The sequence below is a fragment of the Zonotrichia albicollis genome, chromosome 4 (assembly GCF_047830755.1).
Source record: "Zonotrichia albicollis isolate bZonAlb1 chromosome 4, bZonAlb1.hap1, whole genome shotgun sequence".
NCBI lineage: Eukaryota > Metazoa > Chordata > Aves > Passeriformes > Passerellidae > Zonotrichia > Zonotrichia albicollis.
In genome coordinates this window covers 69,894,795-69,921,726 of record NC_133822.1, presented here as the reverse complement: position 1 = coordinate 69,921,726, position 26,932 = coordinate 69,894,795, and the positions used below count along the sequence as shown (strand labels likewise).

Here is a 26,932-nt window from a genome sequence, read left to right as displayed (position 1 = left end):
ATCTCTATGCACTTTGACAGATACTTTTTTTAAAAGCCAAAGCAGCCTAAAATACATTCAGAACACAGCTTTGTGAATGGCCTCAGTTGTCTCAACTGAGACGCTGACTAAGCTCTGAAGTTCTGTGGGGATACTTCATGCTCATGACTGTTACAAGCTCTACCAATTCAGACTTCCACAGAAACACCACAGTAATGCAAATTTTCCAGGATTTAAGAACAGAGGGAAATGGGGGGGAGAGAGTAACTGTGAAAAATACAGCTATTACCAGCTCAGGACTTAAATGCATTGACAAACTGCAAAAAAAATTGATATTCCAGCTGAAGGGCATGCAGCTTCTCAACAATCACTTCATAGAAAATGCATTTCTGTATTATTCCACTGATTAAGGCTCTGGACCCCTACCTTGTTGCAAAACTTTGAAAAAAATTTGAATGTTTCCAACACCAAAGTTCAAATTTTCCTGCCCACTCAATTCCTCTGTATTTTTTGGTATCTGAGCTAACTGGGAACTACATGTTTAATAGTGCAACATTTCTTCATATTGAATAGTCTGCTTTGAAACAGTTTTCACCTGACAAAAGCATAACAATGTAGTTGCACACTTCTTCCAATGATTGCAAATAATTCTCCCACCCATAATTCTCCCACCAATAAAAAGAAAGAAGAATTTGGAGTCATCGTTCCATGAGAAACAACTAAGAAAATGCTACAGATTGTAACGTAATGAGGACAATTTTCTGGGCAACTTAGGAAGGAGTGGAAGGGAGGAATAAAGGAAAACCTCCGAGCCAAATATCAGACAGACCTGATTTTGTCAAATTAAATGTTTTTAAATTAATTGTTGTCTGAGATATGCCTAATCCAACCCTCTAGTGGTTAAAGCAAGCAGGGGAACATTTCTAGAACAGGCTTGGATGTGAGAGTTTCTTCCATTTTATAAAATACTATACTCCTATGAAAAATAATCAGTTATCATTCTCTGTAAAACAAGTACCATACCTCTTGCGACTGTCTGAGATGGTTGGGTCAACACTTTGATATCCAAAGCATTTTTTATGTTCTCTTCCAGCACTGTGCAGTATCCATCCACCACATTAGCAATGGTATCCTTCAAAGTCCCAAGATTATAGAAAACCTGAAGAGCAGTTCCCACTTGAGTAGGATTCTGAAGGAAGAAGATATTAAAAAATAACAATCATCTTTAACTGCACTATTGAGGTGTTTTATCCCTGATGAGACATCATTTTAGTGGGCAAATTCATCTTTTAAGTTCAGTTTGCTAATTCTTTTTGTTTAAGTTACTGGCATCCTTACTGCAAAACAGAGAATGGAGGGTAAAGGAGAGGACTGATTTCCTCTGCTCCCTGAGCAATTGCTTTGCTTAGATCCTTTTGGTGCTATCCTCTGAATATGAATGGAAAGAAAGGACCTGGAAGCACTGCTGGCAATATCTACCCTGGGATGGGTTGTCAGTGACTGATGCAGTAACTCTGGGGTTAGTTACAGCACAGCTGTATTCAGCTATGGTGTAGCTGGTAATAGTACTTTAACATGCAGTGCTTGTTACACTACTGTCAGTTAAGTCCCAAATAGTTAATTAAAAGTGATACAGGCTAAAAAAATACTAATGAAGGATAAGAAGAAGCAGGTCAAACCTCTACTACTGACTACTGCAAAGTTTAAGCTTGTATTTCTACATTTCTATTTCTAATGCTGACAATAACTTCATTTTTACTCACAGCAGAATTAAGAAATAAACCAATGCAGTGATCATTTCCTGATTATTTGCCAAAAAAAAAACAAAAAAAAAAAACCACCACCACAAAAAACAACTGCTCAACACAGGGAAGTGAAAACTGTCCAAAAAGTGTCCAGGTCCACTGTTTAAGAGACTTCTGATAAAGATTAAATTTAATGATAATTCCACTTAGCAACACTAAACACTGGCATGGGTGCTATTTAGCAAGAGAAAAGCCTCAAATTATTGCCTTTAGAAACTAAACACTGTCATCCATACACTGAAAGCTGCTTTTTTAATTAGCATTTACAGGCAATTAGTGGAGGGGGCAATCAGTTGATCATATACACATGAGAGATGCAGCCCTTTGTCATTTTTCTTAGTCACTTTTGCCAGCAGTAAAGAACATGGCCTGACAGAAATGCTGGCAGTCAGGCTGGACAGAAGCATCTGAGAATTCTGTGAGATCACTGGCACTTCCCACTGCAAAGCCCACTTTGGATTTGGCCATGGTGCAGCTGCTGTGCTGAGGATGCACTTCTGGTACATCCACCCAAGGCACCAGGTTTTCTGATCTGTTGTGTTCCCCTCAAACCCAATGTTTCAGAGGTCACACCCCTATAGCTGCACATTTGTGCCATTTTTTTCTAGGTTTCCTACAAGATCAAAACTAAGTTAATGCAAAAAAAGCCAAATCCCATCTTCTTTCCCATAAGGAATTCCCAGGTTTAGTGGAAAGCAAAGGAATATTAGGCATGTATTAGGTTTGCAGACCTTATACTAACTATACCAGTTTCTTTTTCCAAACAGTGTGGGAGTTAATGAGCATTCCCAGCATAGTATTACGGGTCTGGGACTTGTAGATTTAGTTTTTTGACAACTGGGTATGCTGTAAAATTTCTAAGCATCCTGTGGGTGTGCTTGTGGAGGTGGGAAAGTAAGCCATAAAGACTGGAAGATTAATGGGATGTCAGAAAATGAAGAGTACTATAATGCAAGGAGGGAATTTGGGGACAGAATGAACAAGAGAAAGAAAATATAAATGGGAAGAAGATGGGGAATAGAATGAACAGACTCTGGCAGAAAGAAAGAGAATAAAACTAAAAGGAAGAAAAGATAGAAAAGACACACCTCATTTACCAGCCTTCCCTAAATTGTTGTAATTTTTACAGAACACTTACACAATTATGAAACCAGGTAGAGAGTCAGTAATACAAAATCAATACCTTACTGCTACTATAGGAGTGCTCAACTAGATTTCAGTCAGGCTCTAATGTTTATATATTAAATAGCCAAAAAAGAGAACAGCATCGAAAGGTGAGCTGGGCACTTTCCACCCTTAAATAATCAATGGCCAGATACTTATTTTCCTGACAAACAGGCAATACAGGCACAAATAACTGCAGGCAAAAAATCAATCTTAGAGCTACCACATCACAGTTCAGCAAACTAACTCTGTAGCTACTGGGTAAGAAAGACACTAAAACATACTCCAAGAGAGGCTGAGCTATATTTCAAAAGAAATGGTTTTAGCCAGAAGTTTCAAACCAAAATACAAAATCATGGAAACATTCTATTCACTCAAAGTATCTTCCAAATCTAGCACCAAAATTAAAATCAGAATGGAACAAAGATTATGCAGGTGGCCTATTTCTTATTTGCTTTAAATTGTGGACAGGGCCACAGACAGAGGGCTCCTAGCTCATGTATTCATTCATCTTGTGTGGAATTAGAGACATATCAAATCCCTGACGAGGTAGAACAAAGTGTATTATTTTATTTGATTCATTTACAGTAATTTTCTCACCTCAGGAAGCAGTTATTGTTTCATATGCCCCAGACAGGCTATGTAACAGTCCATTGTTGGTTTATGACTAATCCTAAGAGAATGGAAAATTTTATGCAGAGCTAGTTTCAAGGTTTAGACAATATGAAAAAAAAAAAAAAATGAAGTCCCCCCCCTTTAGGACAAAAATTATGGGAAAAAAATGTTGAAAGCAGGATGGAAATGAATTATTATACTTTAAGGCTTGCATATACATCTCAAAATTAAACTGTTTATCATTATACCTACTGGACAAGAAGTTGAGAGCCAGTATTTCAGAATATGCTACTACTAATAGATGCTACTGATAAGAATTTTTCCTTAATATTTTTCTTCTACATGAGAAAGCTTAAAGCTAAACAGGTCTGAGATTTGAAAAGCTGCCATAATTTTTATCAAGAGGAAAGCATGCATTTGAAAAAGAACTGACTACAACAGTGATCTACACAGGAAAAGGGAATCACATCAGAGAATAAAATTCAGAATAGCTATTCAAGAGGAACAATATGGAAAATAATATAACTACTTTTGAGATGGAATTTAATGAGTTAATCAGCAGTACTTTACAACCAATTTGTCTGCCACTGCAGGCTACTACACTTAGCAATTTCAAAGTGTTCCCCATAGAATCTCTGTCCATAAAAAATTTGTACATTTGCCATAATGTACATTGCTTGAAGCTGTGGCAATCAAAAGAGTAGAGGGCAAAGAGAAACAGAAGCTCATTTAGGAATATGTTAGCAATACAGTATAATCTAAGTGCATAAACAGAAGCATACACAAGTGAAGTAAAAACATGACCCCACAAAGTGTAGGGCAACAAAACTACCTACTCAAAAATTAACTGCAGTGATCTTCAGATTGCAAAAATTATTATGCATCTGGGAGTTAAGGAGAGATGGCATTAAGTCCACCAATAATACCCTTCTCCATTCAAAGCACTTCTTCATCTGGCAAGTCACAACATGGTATGTTACAGATACATGGAAACTAAATTCCACAAATGTAAGAGCTTAAGAAGACTCAGTGAGTCATCAGTTCAACATATGAAGAAAATAAAAAATGAGCATGCTCAAAAGCTAGTTCTACCACGAAACAAGTCTCACAAATATTTTAAAACACCAAAGTTTGTCAGTATCCATCAGACAATAGTTTTAACAGCTTGGTCAGAAGGTTGATACCAGTCACCACTTGAAAAAAAGGTATGGGTATTTCAATTAATGTGTTTGCAAAACAGATACTCATTCAGCAGAAACTATGAAGAGATGTTCACACCAGATGTATTTGCTAATTTTCTCTATGCATGAGAACCATTCATTTTATTGACATAATTTCTGATTAGTTTTACCCCATCCCATTCCATTTGGTTCTGTAGACAATCACAGACAATAGAAAAATAAGTGTCATGCAGTCATTAGTACGAATGTGGGTTTTTTCCCAATTACATCATGTGGTTGTTTCAAAGAGCAGGTGAGTGGATTTAATAACCCAGCAGATGCTGTCCAGGCCAGCATGGCAGCTACAGTCATTCTCAGAGCACAACCCCATTTGGTCACTTCCTTTCCCACAAAGATAATAACCCTGAGAAGACTAAACAGAGATGTCATTAAAGACTTAATTAACGATATCCTACGTTTCTAATTTGAAAGTATCTCCTAGGATGGAACAAAACAATTTTGGTTTTTAAACTGCCCATATTTTATAGGGCAACTATTTTATAAGGGCCAAGATTGTAGTCTTTTATTTTATGACTGCCACTAGTATTATCAGAATAATCTTCTGAAAGCATGGCTAAGGAGAGAGCAATAATCTTCTTCATCATTAGAAATGCAGCTTGGACAAGCAAACCTGCTCCTTACAAGTGAGAGTGGTGATGACATTGAGCAAATTTGGGGACAGAAGATTCCTAGCATAAGGTTGAACCATAAACAAGAAATTTGCATAACAGGCAAAACTAATGGCTCAAGTGCTACAAACACAGCTTCCAAACTCACACTCCACCTTCTCAGGGTACAGGATTCACTATGTGGATATTATTATCTACCCAGTTCTGTCTTGGGGAACTTCACATCATTATTTCTTTATCCAGTACAAATCTGTCCCAAAGATCCCATGCCACAGGATTTGCACCTGTGCGGACTATCAACTTCCTTCTCAAATGAAAATGTGTTAATTTGCAACAATATTTATGGTCAATCTGAGACAATTTATGGTTTATCTGAGACAATTGCTACTGCTTACACAAAGAAGCAGTGTTACAAATATAATTAATTGTTAACTTTCATGCAGTTACATTTCACAAGTACTTGCATCACCAATAATCAGAACAGCTCTCCAAAGAAAATGCTCTTTTACAGTATAGTTTAGAAGGACCACATACAGAGAAGTCAAACTTGGACTAGTTCCTCACTTGGAAATTATGTTCCATAGCTACTAATGCAGGACATTCCTAATTCACTTATTAGAATCAGAACAGTGGCTCTGACTGAAAATCTCTATCATTCTGCAGAGAACAGATACCCCTGTTCAGGAGAGGCTGTGGCAAGCTGATAGACAGACAGATAGATAGATAGATAGACAGACAGATAACTCAAGAGCTGTGATTTCAGTGTGCTGTCACATCGTTTCCTCTTATGCAAAACATACACCATGTCCCATAAAGAAGCAGTAAAAATGTAACACAGCTCAAAAATAATTACATACATTGCTTAGTTGAAGGAAGATTCATAATTACTAATTAGTCCAGGAATCATTTAAACAGAGTGGTCTGACAACGTGGTGAGCCAGGAATACAACAACATTCCCTAACCATCGAGAAATAATCAACACTAAAACACAGCAATCCCAGACCAGGATGCACACTGAAATAACCAAACTTGTAAACTAATGTATATTTTCTGACAACGAATACAAAAGACTTGCAGTCTTTACAGATTCTAGATTATACTTCTGAGTATCTTTGACTGACAGTTAGTATTAACTAATTTCATTTGACAGAAAACTTGCTACATTGGGAGCTATTTCACTTAATTTTTTAAGTTTACTGCTCCTTTCATTTGTAGGAGATATCAGTAGCAATTTCAAACACAGCACAGCTTTACAAAGTCCAAAAAAGACCCCTTGGAGTGGCTAAAAATCCCCAGTCAGATGTTCCTTTACAGTGTTTGCCCCTTTACCCCTCTCACTACCATTACAACATGCTGCCTGCCTCCTTCCAGTAATTTCCCCATAAATAACATTACTCTCCCTAATGACAAGTACTACTCAAAGACCAAGTGACTGCAAGTTTTGCAAGCACTTGCAGCTACCCAGTTCTTAGTCAACTCTTAGAGATACCAGAAAGGAAAAAATGAAAAGTTACTCTAGGAGAAGCTGCAGTTCAACTTAGAGCTCAACAAGGTAAGCAGTGAAGAAAACTTGGCCACCTAAGTTACAGCCAAGGCAAAATGACCTATTGAGCAGAATTAACTTAGAAGGGTTGGAATTCTTGCTTTGAGGTGTAACTCAGCTATTTTAATTGCAGAAAAAGTAACAAAAAACTAAAAGTAGAAATTAAATGCCAATGAAATTCAGTTTCAGTCTAAAACAGTATTTTATTCCATTTCCAAATATCCATGCCTAAAAAAAATTAATTGATATATCACTGCTCCTAAAAATGAACCTACTTAGGGAAGCTCATCTCTGTGTTCATTATCACCCCATCTGTCTTTTACTCTGTTCATCTCTAAAACCTGAGCAATAAATGAAAAGGTCAAATTGACATTGTAAAGCCAAAGAATACAGTAATGACAACCCAGATCTTCTTGGTTTGGTCTTTGTAATGTTGGGAGGAGAGAGAGGTTAAAATATTATTATTTGCTATAGAAATATCATAGGTGATAGTGATGTAAAAGAAAATTTTAAGCCTTAAGAGGCAAGAGTCCCAAAGCCAAACATTTAAATATGGTTAGGTTATAATATCTCCCTTCTGTGAGCCCATGTTTGAAATACACAACCTCTCATGGTAGAAGGACTTTCACATGAAAGGAGAACAGCCGCAAAGCACAGTTACAAACCTCATCATGCCCTCAAACAAGGTCAGCCTTTTGTTTCTTAGAATAACAAGAAGGAAATAGCAAGAAGCATTGCACTACAAAGGTTGGGGAGGGAAAAAAAAAAAAAAAGATACAGTAGCAATAAAATACTAGAAAGCAAAGAAACAAGATTTTTCAACACAGCTAAATAGTTTGCCAAAACACTTATTCACCATAATAGTGTAATCAAAGCAACAGATGGCTAAGAGCTAATGGGACAGAAAGGCATCAGGAACTGTTGTAAAGAATTATCTCATGAAACATCAAGCAATGTTCCAAAGTTTACCAAGCCTCAGGCTATCAACGTGACAGCAATTTCAAAGAAAGGATCTGGCACCTCTTAGGACAGATCAGCTACACTGACTAGCCCGTAACAATTACAAATTTTATCCTACAATGCCCTATTTGAGTGTAGGAAGAGTATTAAGTCTTTAAAGAGTAGAAATTATACAAAATTTTACATGGAAATGGAGGCTTCTGAGCCAAATCAAGCTTCTTAAAATGCTTCTCTCACCTCTTACACAATTTGATCAATCTCTAAATCCCTTACTGATAACAAACCAGCTCATATCTGAAGATGTGGTTTCCCTATGAAAAACACAACTGATGAAGGTCAGGGAGAAGAAGGTGAGATTGCAGCACCTCTCCTGTCCTTGTGCAACCCTGACTTCCACCTGCTGATTCAAGTCCCATTACTGAAGAACAGAAGTGTAAGGACACAAAATCTCATTACTAATTTTAATACTTGGACAAAAGCTTGTGACCAGATGTTTTCTTCCACTTCACAATATCATTATGTACGTGCTCACTCTATCAGAACGTTCAACAAAGCCATTAAAAAACCAAAATGTCAAGTTTCACTTTTAACTCAGTCTTAACAATCAACATGAGGAATTAGCTGCTGAAGGGTTTTAACATGTTTTTCTCTCCTTACCAAAAAAAAAAAAAAAAAAAAAAAGAAGTTTAAATTCTATCTCAGAAAAAATATCCTTTAAATGGTATGTTCTGAATTATTTAAATATCTACCAAAAGCCATCTGGGTTTTCTTGTTCTCCTGCTAGTCTTTGCAACAAGATAATAATTACCTATGCAAGTGACAACATCTCATTTCTGGAATCTGCGTGTATATTGTCAACAGCCCTGAAGTGCCCTCATGTATTTAAAAGGAATGAACTTTAAAAAGCTATTTTATATTAAATTCTTTTTAGCTAATATTTTCATATTCAACTACAGACAGACCTCCATCATGGTCAGATTTGTTGTTGCATAGAATTTTAAAACTTTTTTTTCTTAATACAAAGTTCAAGTTCATTGTATCGCATATCTACAGGAAATGCAGATAATTTGGTGAAGAACTGTACGTTGCCAGGACTGCTGGAGATGCCCTAATCCACCTGCCTGCTCAAAGGAGGGTTTACCACACCAGGCTGCTCAGGAATGAGCCAGAAGACACTTTCTGCTCCATTTTCTCTTCCTAGTTCTTTTTACAGCTCCCAGGTAATGCAACAATGGATTTGTGCAGTCATTTTCATCAAGTTTTGCTGAGGCCAGCTTGAAAGAGAGCAAGCCCATGTATCCACCCAAACATGCCTTCAGTGCTGGCAGCGTTACCCACACCCAGACAGCAGTCTAAGTCTTCCAGGTTCTCTTGTAAATTTGTCCCCTGGCATGACAAAACTCACTCTTTTTGTTACAGATTCAACATTTATAGAAATAGATTTTATATATCTAGTTGGTTGTGGTTTCTTTTTTTTTAAGGCCAGTCTCTTTAAAATCAAACGGGCAAAGCTGTATCACACAAAAACTTTACTATGAAGGAAAAAAAATTGAAGTTCTCTGCAGAAAAAGAAATACTGTGCCTAGCTCTGCCTGCAACTAACACAGACACTGGGATCCAGTTTGGCCACTGAAAAAAGGCAGTCCCCACTCCTCACTTCAGCTGTCAGCCAGCAATGCACTCTGAAACCTTCACACAAATGGGAACCTGCTGGGGTGCTGCCTGCAGAAGGACTGAAGGGAGGTGAAAGAGAAGAATAAGCAGCTGAGTGCACCTCTTCTTCCACACAGATGACATTATTTATCACCCAAGAACTGCAATATTTTGATCCAAGATTTTTCCTTTCTAATGCCACATACTGTTCAGTTCCCTGTGTCATTTCAAGCTTATCCAAAGCTTTAAATCTTTTTGTTACCATAAATGTAACAATGTACGATAACACAGAATTTCACGTGGCACAGAGCAGCAGATCAAGAACAAGATGAAGCACTGATTTTTTTTCTGAGAGGATTAAGACAGAGCAGATTTTTAACCTGAGAAAGAGGCAAAATGAATTATATTATCTTATTTAGATGAGTATCATGGCTAGTCGATCATATTTTTCACTCTGCTCTATGCAGATGTGGCTTGTTAATGCTTTGTATGTTCTCCTTGGATCCCCTAATTGCATTACTGGAGAACCTGTTAACAATCAACAGTCAACAGTACAAACCACAAATAGAATTACAGTCTGGGAGAGGCGTTTAACAATAACATACTATCTTATCTGGAGAGAAAGAACCTCAGTGTGGCTTTAGTTTTGAAGAGACACAGATACACAAAGTAAAAATTTAAAAGGCTGGGATGTATTATACAGAGATCCAGCCAAAGCCCACGTCAGTCTCTGCTCAGGCGCATCCCTGGAATTTACCAGAATTTCATACATGCTGTTCACCTTTCAGTATCTAAAGCAAATCAGAAATATTTTAATCAATTAATTAATGGTAATGAAATCCTTACATGGACTAGGACATTGGAAGACAACTTTATTTAACCTCATTCTATAAAGATTAGACCCATGCGATTAAAACACTGCAATGTCTCATAAAGAAAGACCTTCATGGTTCCTGTTCCAGTCTTACCTCAACTGTTTTCAACAAGACCTAATCTTAGCCTACCTTTCTGCATCTGCACCACTGCCTTATTTCACTGCTCTGCTGTATCCATGCCCCACTCCATCCCCTAGCCTGTCTGCAGTCTTGTTCTCAGAACAGCTATTTCCATTCATATCTTTCTCTTTGGAGTTACCCTCAAGACCTAATCTTAGTTTCCAGTTTCTGTACTGACACGTGGTGTTCCCAGTCTCCTTCATTCCACCCCTACAGTAGAGTTTATTCACAAAGCTTTTCACAGCTGAGCAGTTCATAGCAGTGACCCAGGCCTCTGTGCATATAAAGAGATGAATCAATCATCATATTTGCATTAATTACCTTAAAAGTACCAGAATCAGATACATTCTTGCCCTTGTAAGTACTATCTATCCTTAGTGCAGTTGCAGTTTCTCATTGTGGACAGTTGTCCAACACATAATGGTTGACAGTTTTCCAGTCCAGGGAAAACACCTAAACAGATGAACAACCAGAACACAGAAAAAGACTATGCAACAGCCTCTAATTTAAAGTAATTTCTGTCTGCAAAGAAAGCTGAATTCAATATTATTAAACATTCCTGTATTTTCATGACGGATATTCTATGAGGAGTAATTTTTTAGTGATCACAAATGACATTCACTAATTGGTATGAAACCAACCTAAGTGTTTCATATTTCAAAACAACTAGTCTCAATGGGGAGATCAAAAACATTTTTAATAGCTTTCTAAGGTATTCTGACTTTTTTTTCCCCACTCACACACACACTGCATAGCTCGTAATTGCTTAGAATTTATTAAGACCTAAAATATTTGGAACAGTAATGCCATCTGAATTCTTCAAAAAGCATCATCTAAGTCTAAGTTAATATGTATTTAAAACATCATCTACAATAGAAGAATAAGTTTTCATGTTTAGTTGGTAAAAGGTCAAATTAATTGATACAAATTTCCAAAGAAAAGGACCAGAAGTGAATTTAAAAATTATCCAGCTGATCCTCACTTAAAATTGTCACTAAACAGAATGCAAAGTTTTTGGCAAACAGCTAAGTGGTGATTCATAGCAGAGTGAAGGGATATAAAACATTAATGACTTCTCAATTTTCACCTATTACTTTACCATAAAAGACAGTTATATAAAAATATTGTTCAGATCAGATGCACTTTCAGGAATACCCGTTTATAGAAACTATTTATAAACCACTTTCTTGCACTATCAGAAAAACAGAAGCAAAAATTATGAGATTAGTAGGGCCACACAATAATAAATCCTTACAAATAAACACTGGAAAGTGAAGGCTATTTGTTGTGCTGCACTGAAACATGCAATAAAGTACTTGCAAATACTCCATTATCCACTCACAGATTTTCGGTCTAATTCTGCATTTATGAGTCACAAACACCTACACAGAAAAAAAAAAAGAAAGACAAAAAACCCCAGACACATAATCTGTCAATCCACTTTGATTAACCATTTAGAAAGGCTAGGAGCAGTGAAGAGTTTTACTTTTATAAAAATACCGTGTCACAGTTGGACATCAATTGCATTAGGCTTCCTAAATTACCTCTATATAGGGCAAGTGCACAATGGCAAAGTGATATAAAGCTCTCTACATCACAGAGCAGACAAAGTCTGCACAATCCCATAATCTGTTTCTAATTCAATATATATCCTTTAATAAATGTGCACAGGCTCATCAAAATCTGAAAGATCAGGATCTCACAGGACAAAAGAGACTACCACTATGTCTATTATTGTCAAGCCTTCATAACTCTGCAGCCAAAATTTTAAGACAAAATGTGAAAATAAAACCTTCGTCAATTAAAAAAATTCCAGTTTTTCTAAATTTACACATAATGAAATATTAATTTACTAGTTCAGAGTGACTTCTCCACCAAAAAGTCTTTTCCTCCCTTTATAATCCTTTTAGAACAGCAGTATTTTTAAATTAAAAAAAAAAGAGAGAGGTCTTCCTTATATATTCTCTGTTTGTTAGATATTGTTTTCCAATACTTCTAGCAGCAACAAACATGACCACCAAACATTATAAAATATGTCCAGGAACTTCAGTGACCACAGAAAGACTAAATACTTCAGTATTTCAACTCACATTTTTGGAATATCCCCAGGAAGTGCCATATTTAAATGACTAATCACAGGCATTCCAAATATTTATTTTAACCCAGAAACATTAATCTTCATATAGGTATATAGATGTATGTACACTATTATGCATCAGCATAGTGCTGAAACAGACCAAAATGAATCTATCAGTTGTAATATTACTAGCGGTACCAGATTTGTGTCATTTTTTATCTTCTGCATTCTATGCTAATAACAGCAAAACTTATTTGATGGTGTGTTCTTTAGCAAGGGCACAGAGAACAAATATCAAGTGACTTGGGATCTAATACATTCACATCATGCTTTGATTTTCCATCTGAAAAATATGCACCAACATCCATAACTGAAATGTATGCTAAGGATATATTTATTTAGCTATTGCTCTCTGCAATACCTTCTTTTGAGCTTTGTGAATAATTCATCTGCTGATGTCTTCTTAAAAAAAAAAACACAAAAACAAACAGGAACATCTGGAAACACTTACAAGCTAGATTTTATGGCAAACATATCTCACCAACCATAAAGGACAATATTGCTACCACAGCATTATAATACATTACATAACTGAGAAATTTTAGGATCCAGATTAGAAGTTCATTGCAGGATATCTAATTGCAAGGCTGAGCCCAGAAATGCGTTTTCCCCAAGTGAAAAGCAAGAATATCTATTTTCCCCTCAACACTGCTCTATTCACTTCCTTCCTCTTCAACTCTGACTGCAGAGAAGACACTGGAGTCTGACAAATACATGGACTTCTTCAGCAGCTAAAGATTCACTTTGATTTGAAACTGTTGTCGTGACAGGTTTCCATAGTACCTTCTTGCAGCAATCACTGCATCTGCCCCCTATACTTCTATTTTAAAAAATAACTTCGAGTAGCAAAAGAAGGGGAGATTAAAAAAAAAGAAGAAAAAAAAAAAAAGGCATGGACGGGGGGAATGCCTAACTAAACTGCCTCTGCATCACAGCCAGAGCAGCAGCAGAAAGGAAATGATACACTAAAAGATGCTGTTTGCTGTCTATTCTCCCTTTGCAGGTTTAAATCACCAGAGAATGGGAAAGCTTATTTTTAACATCAGTTTCAACCATGTGAATTTCTGGGTAAGAAGTAATAGCAGCAGTTAAGGAACAGTCTGTGAAATAGTTCTTGCAATGACTTGAGCCTGGTTTTAAGTTACAGAGAGACAAAAAAAATCTATTTACTAGAGTTCAAACTCAGCCGTGTAAGACACGATTTTCAGCAAGTCACTGAGGCCTAAATTCACAAAATGAGCCAAGAGCAGAACTTCCCAAATAAACCATCCACTCTGGACTAGAATTATTCCTCCCTTAGCCCCACAAGTATCACATCCCCTGGGCCTACACCTTCTTTATTATGTAGATCCAACCCCAAGCACAAATGAATTTCTTGTCTGCAGCAGTAAATGATAAATATGTGAAAGAGCACCCAGTGCCATGCCTTAGTCCTAAGCCACAGCAGTGTGTGACCACCCCAGCCCTGCCTGGTGCTCAAGGACAGGTCACTGTCTCCCAGATGAGAACAAGGCAAAACCCTTCAGGCTAAGGATGACCCTGGCCTTCCTTCCAACTTCCTGCAGTGTTTTAACACTTCTTCTCCAGCACTTTTATTGTTTCCATCACTTGTGCAGTTAAAGAAACAAGTCATCCGTGCCTACAAGGAAGCCCCAGGTACTTATGCTCAGGAAAGGTAGTGGCAGGTGAATTCCAGCAAAACCAGCCCTAGAAGAGCTGTAAATGTGTGCTGAGGTGCAGTTTTGATACACTGACTGCATATCAGTGTATCAAATCTCTGCTGCAAATCTCAAACTTTCAGTGCTTAATTCACCAAGTGCTTCATTCGGCTCACTTAGCTCACCCAGGAGACTGAAGAGGTTTTGTGAACCTCACTCCTGTAGCTATCACCACACTCCCCACCACCACAGCAAGACCTTGGAGTCTGCCACATCACCAATCTGTGCATGACCCCTCACTCTCTTGGCTTCTGTTCTTCAGCAGCAGAACACTGATGCTGGCACTTCACCTCTGTCACAAAGCTGCTGGAGGGGTAACGGCAACAGTAAGGAATTCTGGTAACACAGATTACGGAATCATCTAAAGTAGAGAGACAGACCAAATTCAGATAAACTTTTACTGAACACACTAGTCCCTCAACTCAAAACATAAAATACACAATACAAGAGAACAGCAGCTCCAATTTTTCTATGCACACCTGGAAACAATGTGCAGTAAATCTGAAACTTGCCACAGGGAATGTCTGAAAGATGCCAAAAACTTTCTAAACCTTGGAAGCTGGTTCCCTCCTACAGGAAACCTGAGCAACATACATTATCAGAAGAGATGCTTATTGATTTAACATTAATACCAAGAATTAATCTGATTAAATGTTACAATTTAGTACTTTCTCTGAATTAACTGGCCCATTAAAAAACATGCAGATATTTGTAACAGCTTGCAACAGACTTAAACAAAAGATGACAGCTGAGCATGTCAGCTAAAAATTGTATTTTTATAGCTATGTACCAATAAATTAAGCCTCATGGACTGACAAAAAGTAAACACATTGAATCTTACATAGAACTATGCACAAGGTCTCTGTAGACATTGGGTAAGTTTCATGTGATGTTAGATACAACCTTTCTGAGAAAATTAAATTGTTATTTTAGCTTTTATGTTATACATACATAATTTAGTACCTCCAGTTATCAAGCTAAATATAAAAATATTGTCTTCATTCTCTGGTCCAACAGACATCCTAAATAAAGAAATGCCATTTAAATAATGGACTGTTGCCAAAATGTCTAATGACTGAAATTCACTAATTTTTTTTTTTCATTGATATTCTCAGAAATCCCCAGAAACAGATCCTCAGCATGCAATACTGTACTTTATCTGTATTCAGACAGGTTCATACTAGGATCACTAGTATGTTGTATAACATTTTTAATAATGCTGCCACATGCTAAACAAGTTAAGATGAAAACCACACAATTCCAGTTTGAATACAGTGACACTATCTCCAGTGGAGAAAAGGTACAGCTGATAGAAGGCAGAGATGTGGGGGACAGACAACTGAAGGAAATTGTTTACTGTCCCTTTCAGTTTATTAATATAGTATGATGCAGTGTTATGGAAATTGCTAAGTTCTGCAGTGCACTGGGTTTTTATATATACATTTATATTCTGCCTTACTGCTTAAGTTCTGCAGCTCCACTTAATCTACACAAGTCCTGTGTCCATCTTCACTTACCTCCAGTATAACTCATTTTCAAGAAACAATATAGAAAGAAACTCAAAACCTATTAGGATACATGTGCTAACTGCTGTACACAAATACTATCTATCCATACTGTGCATTTAAATTCCTAAGATGTGAGCCATACTCCACCATTTCTTTACATGACTATTATCTCTACATCTGCACACAAGCTTTTCAACGCAATCTTATATTAAGCAATTGAGTGGGTGCAGTGAGCACAGCACAAATATTTTCAGAGAAATTCCTGACTGGATCCTTTCAAATTATTTGCAGTATCTTAGAAGAACATTACCCCTCATAAGGCCAACAGAATTCCTGTGATTATTTCTGACGTTGTGTGTAGAGCATTTCTCTGAGACACAGAGAGTCCCAGCAGACCACAAACATGTGCACTCCATTTCAACCTCATGCTCTAATTTTAAAGTTTTAGTAAATACCAACAAATAGTTTAAGCACATTTATATGTATTTCTGAAGATCTAGTATTATTAAAGCATACACTTTTACTTGGGACAAAATACTATTCAAACTTGGATCCTGACAGCACTCATCATGAGAGCATCCTTTTCTCAGACACCATTCCTTGTTTCCAAGAGCATAAATTCCCCCCTGTTCTATTTAACAAATGTAATACCCATTTCACCTGTCCAATAAGCAGTTATTTCACTATTTGTGCTTTCCTAATTTGAAAGCTGATAGTTTTTTTCTTGAGCAATTTTTATTATTTTATTATTTGTTAGTTATTTTTAAAATTTTCTTTATCTTCTCTTTAAAAATAACAAATGTTATTCATCTTTCTTGGTGTTTGCTTATTAAAACCAGCCACTGATATCCTTGCAGGTAAAAGGACTCCAGGTAAGAGTTAGCTAAAACTGTCATGATTCAGATTTTAAGAATTCTGATGAACCACAAAGATTCCTCCCTCTTATTTTTTGTCACTTGCAAAGCATGCTGCTGGTCTATATACACGAGAGAGCAAACTGCTGGTATTGAATGCCCTTCAACCTATCAAGTAGTGCGCCAATGGATTTACAAACTTATCAGTGTGTGAAATACAGTATTGCATTATCAACAAGGTGATTCACTTTGTTTACAGCAGCAAATATTTTCCATTAGTGAAATCTGAAATCCATTAAAAATGTGTCTTGTCAACTGTAAATCACAAAGCAAAGGCAGGGATGCCCAACTCCTCTGGCTGGGGAGGTCACTTGCATTTGTGCGGGTGCAAAGAAGGGCCACAGGCCACATTCCCTACCCTGTAAAAAGACTACAGTAAACACTCACAAGTGGCGCTCTGTGTGTCAGAGATGTGGCACTTGCTGGGGAGCTGGCCCTCAGCTGAGCTCTTATGTGAGCATCCCCTGCAGTCAGGGTGCTGGATGGTCAGTTCTGGTGTCAGTTCCAGGACACCATGTCAAAATTTACCACAGAGATTGAAAAGATCTTGAGGAGTTCAAGTTTGCTTTCCTTCTATACAAGAACAGTTATCAACAAATGAAAATACAAACCACCTAGCAGAAATTTATCAAGACTCTTATTCATAGGTCCAGCTTTCACTGCTCCTCACTTTACCACCTCTCAGGTTAGTCCACATCCTTCTTAACATGTTGAATTCACTGCTAGAACCCCCAGGGCTGAGTAGAGTATAAAGGTCATTCTACTGAGTAGAGCTAAGAAATTACTCCAGGTACACTTATGCTTACACCTCCCAGTACAATATTTTTCTCCTTTGTATCTACTTGACATGGATGACAGCTTGTAATCCACTATAACATCAAAATATCCTTCTGCAGGTCTCCTATCCACACAAGTGTTTCTGCTATAGAGCCATGCTTTTCTTCCCTTGTTCCTTCTCTTCATGCAGTACCTTATACTTTTCCTTTTTAATAGCATCCTATTTTTTCAAATCAATTTCACGAGATCATTCTAATTCTGTCCTTACAAGACCTCTTAATCCTTCTTAGACAAGTGTAGCCTGCAAATTTAATAAGTATATTCTGTATTCCATCATCCAGAGCATTAATGCAAGCACTGAGTAGCGCTAGCCCTGGGGCAAATCCCTGCAGAACTTCACTGGATACAATTCTTCCATATTGTGTGGCAGCAGCTCCCTGGCCACAGAGAGCAACACATAACTTTACCAGGCCTTTCTGGGAAAGGCTGTGAGAAGATCAGAGAAGAGAATGATATACAGTTCTTATCTTCACTTGCTGCACCTGTTGTTGTGAGCATGTGGAATGTGTTATGGAGATTTGTTTGCCAAAGGGTGGTTTCTTAATTGGCCAATGGGGATGGTGTTTGGACTGGAGGACCAATTAGGTCCACCTGTATCAAAACCATCTATAAAAGCAGTGGGTTTCTTGATAAGCATAGGATAATAAAGTGATTGATCAGCCTTCTGTGAATCATGGAGTCAATGCTAATTATTACCCAGCAAGGAGCCTGTGACAACAATACTGGAAGAGAAGCAACACCGTGTACAGTTTTCCAAACTCTTCTGCATTGATCTTGTAACAGTTAAAGATTATCTGTAGTCATCTTATTGCAGAAGTCCCATACCTTCTCAGTGATTTCTCATGGGCAACTCCTCACAGCACTGACTCCTTCACAGCACAACCACAGGCTCCAACTCTCTCCTCACCCAGCTAAGCCACTCTTTTGTAGCACTCATCCTTATTGGACACAGCTGTGGCCTGTTAAGGGCAGGCCTGTTCCTCATCTTTGGTGATTGGTACAGCTGCAACTCCTCAGGTGTGAGACTGCCTTCTGCACTATTTTCTTACATTCTATCCCTCCACAATTATCCTTACTATTATTAAGTCTAGATTATCCCTCTTCAGTTTGAATTTGAAAATGCCTCAGGTGAAGAAATCCTGCAGATAAAATATCAGACCCCACCTTTCACAGTTCCATCCTCTAAACCAAAGAGCCTTTAACAGAAGGAAGCTAAGCTGGTCTGACAGAAGTCACTCTTGAGAAGCCTGTGCTGGTCAGGAGGCTGACTCAGCACATGTGTGGTTATCGTAAGTGCTGGGACACCAACAAAGTGTGTGAATGTGGGCTGTGTTCATACATGCAACAATTTTAAGCCTGTGCACAGGAATGTACTGGGGGAGCATCATGGAAGGCACCTGGCACACAGGGAGCTCTCAGAGGCACGCACCAGTCTGGGCCACTGTCCCCACATGTGGCTCACAGACTAAGGGTTGATTGCCACTACAATACATCATCCTAAGCACAGATAGCAGCTGCTTAAAATGTAACATGAAGAACTATGTTGAGGCAAAATATTCTGCAGAAGGAGAACATTCTCTTTGGAACACTGCATGAAATTACCAGAAAAGTACTTCCCCTTCCAGGAGAGAGTACGCTACATACATTCCTTCAGCATCCAATTCCTTTTTTGAAATCCAAACTAGATAGCCTCTAAAATGTGCCTTTTAAGGACTAAAGGTGGTAGCTGAGAAGTTCTAGAAACAATGGTTAAATCTTTAACTGCCAGTTGGTACAAGTCTTCTTCTAGTATTACATATTGCTGTGACACATTACCATTTTTAAATAGTACCTAATGTATTTTAACAGCGATGTTAGAAGGAAAACTTAAATTCAATCAATACACTTGGAAGCCAAAAGATTTGTTACCTCAGAAAGACATTTGCTTTCAGAACGATAAAATATTAATACAGCAACATGACTGGGAATGCCAAGAGAAGTATTTGAAAGATTATTTTACCCTTCAAGATGTGTTCCAAAATTACAGGTGCTGTACGTACTCCCTATTAGCCTAACTTGTAATTGCTGACACTGCCCAGTACCATGACTGCTTAGTGATAAAGGAACACTTCAATAGTTGTTTCATTAATATTTTTAGTTTTGGACTTCTGTCACCCATCATCTAATATCATATATTGCTGTTAATCATTGTAATAACCCCAGTTTTCAGTTTTTCATCACTGACTTCCTTAATTAATCTTGATCATTCTAAGGAAGATGATTTGCACAAAGAAGATGTAAAAGAATTCAATAATGCCCACAGTAATAAATTAAAATTGGGCAAATAATCTCATGCAGGAAGCATGAGCTCTTTTTTTCAGAGTGATAGCTTGGTCAGAAAATCAGCAGCTGCTGCTGGGAAACCAGCACCTCCTCCAGCTGGTAATCCTGAAAATCCTGCCATGGCACGTCTGTACCTTACCTGCACACAGGTATTGTCCCACATGCATCTACACTTTGTTACATTGACTATAATAGGGAAAAATTGCTTTGTTATCTGTTGAAACATAAAAATTGCATTTTTCAGGAGTACATTTTCTCCCTTAAAAAAACAATCACCTAACAGATACATTGATGGATAAGTCAGCTAATCTTTTTGGGTGCTCTTAGTTCTTTCAATCAAATTGCATCTCCTCTATCAAAATGCTCATCAGCTCTTAAAGATTATACAACCTTACTTACATAAGAGATTATCTGTATGTACTCATACTGATTCTTGAGTCATGTATATCATACTCCCCTTTCACCTTAACATCTACAGTAACTCACAATTCAGAGTCTTTCTTAAGCAAAACTGTTTGATGGCCACCTATGTTTTCACTAATAAGAATAGAGACAACCTTAAACTAAGGGAGGAATGGTGTGAGTCATATGATTTCATTGCAGAGTTGGAGCAGACTACAGATCCCTTCCTATCAGCAATAAGGTGAGCCAGAATTTACTACTTCCAGTTAAGTAATGTTAGTAATTCCTCACAATGTCTGTGTCTGGCCCTGGATATTATAAAAGGTTTTGAAGAGGTTTTTGCTCTTCACTAGTATTTTAAAAAATTTTTGTCCAAGCGTTTTTTAATAAAGCTATACAGCATTTAAAAATGCAACAAAACCAAAACATCCTGTCCAACGAGGCATTTAAATTCAACAGATTTTGTCTTCCACACTAGTTCCTATCAAACTCAATTACAGGTGATGTCAAGAGACTTTGTCCTCTGGCAAAATGCAAAATAAAAACCACACATTTCCAAAAGTTTAGGGAGGGTTGTCCCCTTTTCTTTACGAAGCAAGTGGCTGAAACACTTTGTCTTCCCAAGGCTTTTAAAGCATTGTATCTGTGCCTTTGATATCTTATCTCAGATTCAGATGAATCAGAAATAAGCTAAAAATATTGGTTATCATGGAAAAAAACCATAATACAGTCTTTCATGTTTTAGCATTTCAGAGTAAGAGCCTGAAATAGTATTCCACCCACACTCAAAAAAATTAAAGATATGCAAAAACTCCCATGTGCAACTTTATTATCTATTATTGAGATGGGAAAATGACAACATTGGCAAAATTTTGCCATTTTTGGTAATAAAGTAGGAAAGCAAATGAATTGGCTTCAGTCCTGAATCTTCTAGTGAACTGCTGGGAAGGAGGAAGCAAACAACGGCATCCTAAAAGCCAAACTGAAAGAGATGAGCCACAGATTGAGAAAAGGTAAAAAGAATGCCTTACTCTCTCTCTGGCTTGATAGAAAAAGGGCAAAACAAAACAAAAATAATTGAAATAATTGTAATTTATGTAGTAATTCTGATGACACATTGATGCTCGTTACAGGGCTGGATTAACACAAATAACAAATACTCACCACAAAATTAAATACTACATTAAATACTAAATTAAAGCTATGTGCTTTATTCCTTGGAAATAAAAATTGGCCTTTTTTTCCACTGAAAAGCTTTCTAGAGCTATTCACTATACCCATAGAATATATTCAATTCTATCTTCAGTTATTTTTACCTTCTTGGCCGTATCTCTCCTCTAGTTTATTTTTACTAATACTCAACTAACACATAGAAAACAACTCCTAATTATTCCAGTGAAAATTAAAGATAAGTGAGAATTCAAGATTACTTTTATTTCTACAGTCTTCATTACTTACCAACATTTCTTCAACAGGGACTGAATTCCAAAGAGACTGTACTATGAAATACTTCTGAAGGCCATGTGAAAAACATTCTTCCTGAGAAAGTCTACAGCAGTAGTGAGTAACAGGTGGGAAAGTCCAAAATGTGAGAAAGAGTACTATGGTTTTAGTGGATCTTTTAGCCTTCATGTATGTATCCATGTGAAACTATGTATTTTCACAAATCTTCTCTTGCAGATTTTGAGAAAATAGGCATCTCTGCTTTCCACATCCTCATACCACGTGCAGGTATGTGGTAGACCAATAGTTAAATCAGTTCTCAAACTCAGGATACCCTTCCTACAGCAGATGATAAGTAATATTCTTCTCCAATGCACAACTGGGGGTTTTTTTTGGCCAGGAATAAACAATCTCAAAGGTGGCCTAAAAGTGTATTTCTCTGAAGTTAGATCTAGCCAAATATTAAGCAAACAGCAGCCAGAGTATTTTCAATTTGTGTCTAAGTATTATGTTTTGGCAGAATTCTGGAGGGAAAGGTTTACACAGAAACCATCAGTAGCTGAATCAACTTAAAACAGCTGTTAACACAGCATGGTTAAGCACAGCCCAGTAAAAGCTTTGCTACTGAGTTAGTTCTTTGGGGGTGGAAATATGTGGGATATTCATAAACTTCAAACCATTACAAGAAACAATAAAGCACCAGTTGGTCTACTATCAGACCAACTGAGGCAAATGCTGAATATTTAGAACACAAGAGGCTTACTGAAAAGCAACTATCAACAACTATTTAACACCAAAACACAGTCAAAACATTCACACAAGCTGTGAAAGGGTCAAGATAGGGAAGAGCACTCTAGGAGCCATGGAGAATAAACGAAGTGCAGAAATGTGTCAGCCTTTTGCCACTCCTCAGCAAGCTGTCTTGTAACATCTCATTTTATGCAGAAACACAGGGTAGCTTTAAGCCAAATACACAACTACATACAGTTTAGCTTTTCAAGTTGTAAGATTAATGAGCAGATAAAGGTTTCTTTGTTACACAAACACTGCACCCCTCTAACCTCTGCCTTACAGAGGGCAGTAACACACTGTAACCTTGCCGTCATCTGCAGCCTCCCCCAGCCTCCCAACCACCCAGGTACACCTTCTGATCCTTTTGACAGATTCTAGATCAAGAGTTTGATTTAAAAATGGGTATCTCTCCTATGGGTTTTCTATCTACTGACTAAGCCTTGAGAAAAGTATCCCACATCATTAACCTGCTCAGGACAGGCTCAGAAGCAGTGGTTCACTGGTTGGAATAAAATTATGTATATTGGTTCCTAATGGGCAGTTATCAAAAAGGCTTTATTTATTTTGCTTAGTCTTTACCCATCAGACCCTTAATATATCCTTACTGACACTGATACAAAAATTAAAGCTCTAGAGGATCAACTCTTTATCATCGATTTAAACAAAAATTCACTGATTATAGTAATTTAGACTTGTTTTCTGAATTAGATCCTGGTTCATGAGCCTCTTCCATGGAGAGGGTTCTTTTAGCAAAATATACTAAATTGCTGACATTTCTGTTCACCCCTATGATTTAAAATGGAGTGCCAGAAAAAAAGAAATTTTTTTAAAGGGTTTATTTTGAAGAGACAACGTACACAATCTGCAAAGCATCCAAATATATACCATTCTAGAATGATAGACTTCAATCTTTTTTTTTTTCAAACTTAAGCTATTGCAAGGGTTCTTGTGATCTGAATCTTCCACTTGCCTTATTGACTTGTGCTGTTTCTCTAGAGAGATGATGCATTCTTGTTCACCTTCCTTGTTTGCTGACAAAGAACATAGCAGCATTGCAGAAATTATGGTTTCTTATTGATCATTTGAACTTTGCTTGTTGAATCATTACATCAGTGAAAATGCTTGTGTCTGTCTGCATACAAAATCTCAAGGGCAATAAAATATTCTTTAACCTTCTAAGGGATCAAAGGATGATTTTATAATATAAGAATAAATCCTAAAATGCATCAGTTTCTTCCCCAGGCCTAAGTGCTACACAGTCCCATGCATTCACTCCAAACTGGCAGTGAGAACTGAAAGCCCAACTCTAATCCAGATCTAGGTATGGTAAACTGTACTATGGGGGGTATCATCTGTCACCCAGCAGGGACAATGGTAAGTGAACAAATCTTGTCATAAAGGATCTTGGTTGGCTCCAGCATCACTAAAGTACTGAATTTCATGAGTGGGCATTAAGATGACTCTCCAAGGAGATGTAATTTAAACACGGATTTACACCCTAAAACACAGGATGCTTTTCATTAAAGAAAACTAAACCCAGCATTTTCAATGCTAAGCCTTGTTTCTAATATACGTTTTAAGTCTTAACATTGCATTTAAAAGGGCTCAAGAAGGTAAAAAAAATCTGTATATAATGTAAAAAAAAAAATTGCATTGTTCAGAGTCAGATTCATTCTATTATATGGCTACACACAAAAGAATACCTATTTGCCCGCACTTCATTCTGTCAGATAACCTATCCCAACAAAAACAATCATCACACTGTATGTTTACCACACAGATTTTTGACTCTTGCAGAAATTTCTGACTTCAGAGCTCCAAATGGCTGGGGACAAGCTAAATGAACCCTAACTTAACCCTACACAAATTTCTTTATAATTCCTCAGAACACCTCTGAATTTTGTGGAATTGTTCTGACACCTAATATGGTATCACTTTTACAAAAACTCTAGATCAAGAACTTTCTTGGGTGATAAATACTTCTGTGGGTCATTTGCAAGACAGAGGATCTAATCATGGTTGTGTTAGCTCGGCTTGTCAAGCAAATAAAAAAAAAGAGAGGCAAAAGATTTTGTAATAAAAGGGCATGACCTTTTCAGGAACTTGTATCAAAATAAACTCAAAGAGGCAGATCAAGTTTGAAAGGATTCCTAAAAGGGAAACATTTGGGCTAATAATAGCTATTTCCTGCGACAATGTCATTTGGATAAACATTGCGACATCACTTCTGTCATATCAAAGCACACTGCTGAGGTTAACTTGCAGCAGTCAGCAACCAAGGATGAATTTTACAAATATGCACATATTTAAGTGTCTTTTAATGCTTATTTTTCATGTGAAAAAATTTGCCAAGAAGAGAATGAATTTCAGAACGCAAATTTGAAAACTTAAGGGCCTCTCTATTTATCTGAGTCCACAAGGAGAGCCAAGAAGGAGAGCCTACTTGCAGAATATCACAAAATTACCACATTGCTTAGTTAAACTGTAACCTCTGCACACTTAAGCTATACCCAAAAGTAATTTTTAGTGACCTCTTGACAACATGTATGCCAGCCAAGTCTTGACATTATGGATATGCTAAAGCATAACAAAGAGTTTTAATTTTAACATAATGTCATTGTTAAAATATTGTTATCTTACATAATAAATTGTGTCAGAAGTTAGCAGAGCAGACCTCCTGATAAATTCCTGATAAAAATCTAATATTTTGCTCCAGCCCAACCAGCTGTCATATACAAATATGCCTTCACACTGTTGAAAAGGTCATCAATGCCTATGAAACAGGTAATAAGCACTGAAATGTTGTTGAAGATCTCTTTGGAAAAAAAAAAAAAGTTAATTGCAGAATATACAATACTACTTCCATGCAAATAGTACCATCTATACCACAATAACACCACTTGGACATTCTAGACTTCACTATTTTCAAGAGACTAAACACATCCTAGCACACCCTCTCTCATAAATTCAGGCACATGCAGTCTAATATTCTCACAAGTAAAGAAATTGCTAGTGGTTAACAACTTTTCCTCTAACATTTATTACAAAAATAATGGTAACGCAATTTTTGTTACTCTCATTTTTGCATTCTCTGGCATTACTGAGAAAGCAAAGCACATAAGTATCATGACTGAGTGTACTTTATTTTTAAAGCTAACTGTAAAATGATTAACCAAAGCTCCTCACGAGAAGTCTTGACTGTGTTGTCAAGACTGCACAACACACCATTGATTTTATGTTAACTTGTGTGTGAATTAATGCTGAAAACTAAAAGGAATGAAGTTCCATCTTTCTTTGGAGGCACAAATGCTTGCACTTTTTCTGAGACAGAGACATCTTCAGAGATTTCTAAGATTTTAAATGGAAATACTGTCCACAAATGACACACATTAAATTCTTAAAATTTACATTTTAAATGTGACTGTTTCAGAGATATTAGCACCTTCATTGGTATAAAAATTAATACTTGACAAATAATTTTTCTTACTGTTGTGACTTTTATAAGAAACATGCTGGAGAAATTGTATACTACCCTGAAACTTTGTTGGACAACAAGTGTGTGACCTGGTTAGAAAACTGCAAAGTCTAAAAGGACTCCATTTTCGCTTCTCTGTATCATTCACTGTCCTATATGTATATTATTTGCACAACTTGTTTACCTTATATACTAAATAACCCCAGTATTTAAATATTTATTCTTGTGACAGTGGGTTTATGTTGCTAAAATTTCTTGCGCTCTTTTCTTAAATTCTTCCAAATCCTATTACTGAGACAGAATGAGCACAGTTTAGAGTATTGGGAATTTGGCCATGTTCCAAATTTACATTTTATATTTTCTACATGCTTTTATTTTGTTATTTTGAAAAGCAGACTTATTTTCTCCAACATCTTGGGAGGAGAACAGAGGGGATGAGAGGTAACATGAAACTTTTAGATGCACACACTTTGACATCTCATTTAACATCTGGTCAGAAACTGTCTCCAACTATGTGACTTCTTTTAAATGGTTTTGGAGTAGATGATGTTAGTCCCATTTAATCATCTCATTTGGCTGTCAAGAGATTCAACTATAGTAGCCCACAAAAATGTCTCTTCCTACCTCTTAAATGGATTTACAACTATGTACAGAAGTAAAAATCTGGAATGATTAGAATAATAGGCATTCATAAACATAAGGTCTTCCGTAAATGCTTTTTTACAGAAGAATTCTGCCACATATTTACAGATGATGTGTGACCCACGCTAGAAAAGGTACTTTAGCTTCACTATTGTCAAAAATGTACTTTTTAAAATCT

The 26,932-nt window shown here is 37.0% G+C and overlaps 1 protein-coding gene across 4 annotated transcripts in view; it reads right to left on the bottom strand.

Annotated features, from left to right (window-relative positions):
- Nucleotides 1-26,932, bottom strand: part of COG5 (component of oligomeric golgi complex 5) — a 174,191-nt gene that overhangs the window by 60,024 nt on the left and 87,235 nt on the right. For all 4 annotated transcript variants that reach the window (XM_005481884.4, XM_074540047.1, XM_026790291.2 and 1 more), the window contains one exon: nucleotides 1,003-1,168. In XM_005481884.4, the coding sequence (XP_005481941.2) occupies nucleotides 1,003-1,168 (166 nt within the window). The remainder of the gene's footprint in view (nucleotides 1-1,002; nucleotides 1,169-26,932) is intronic.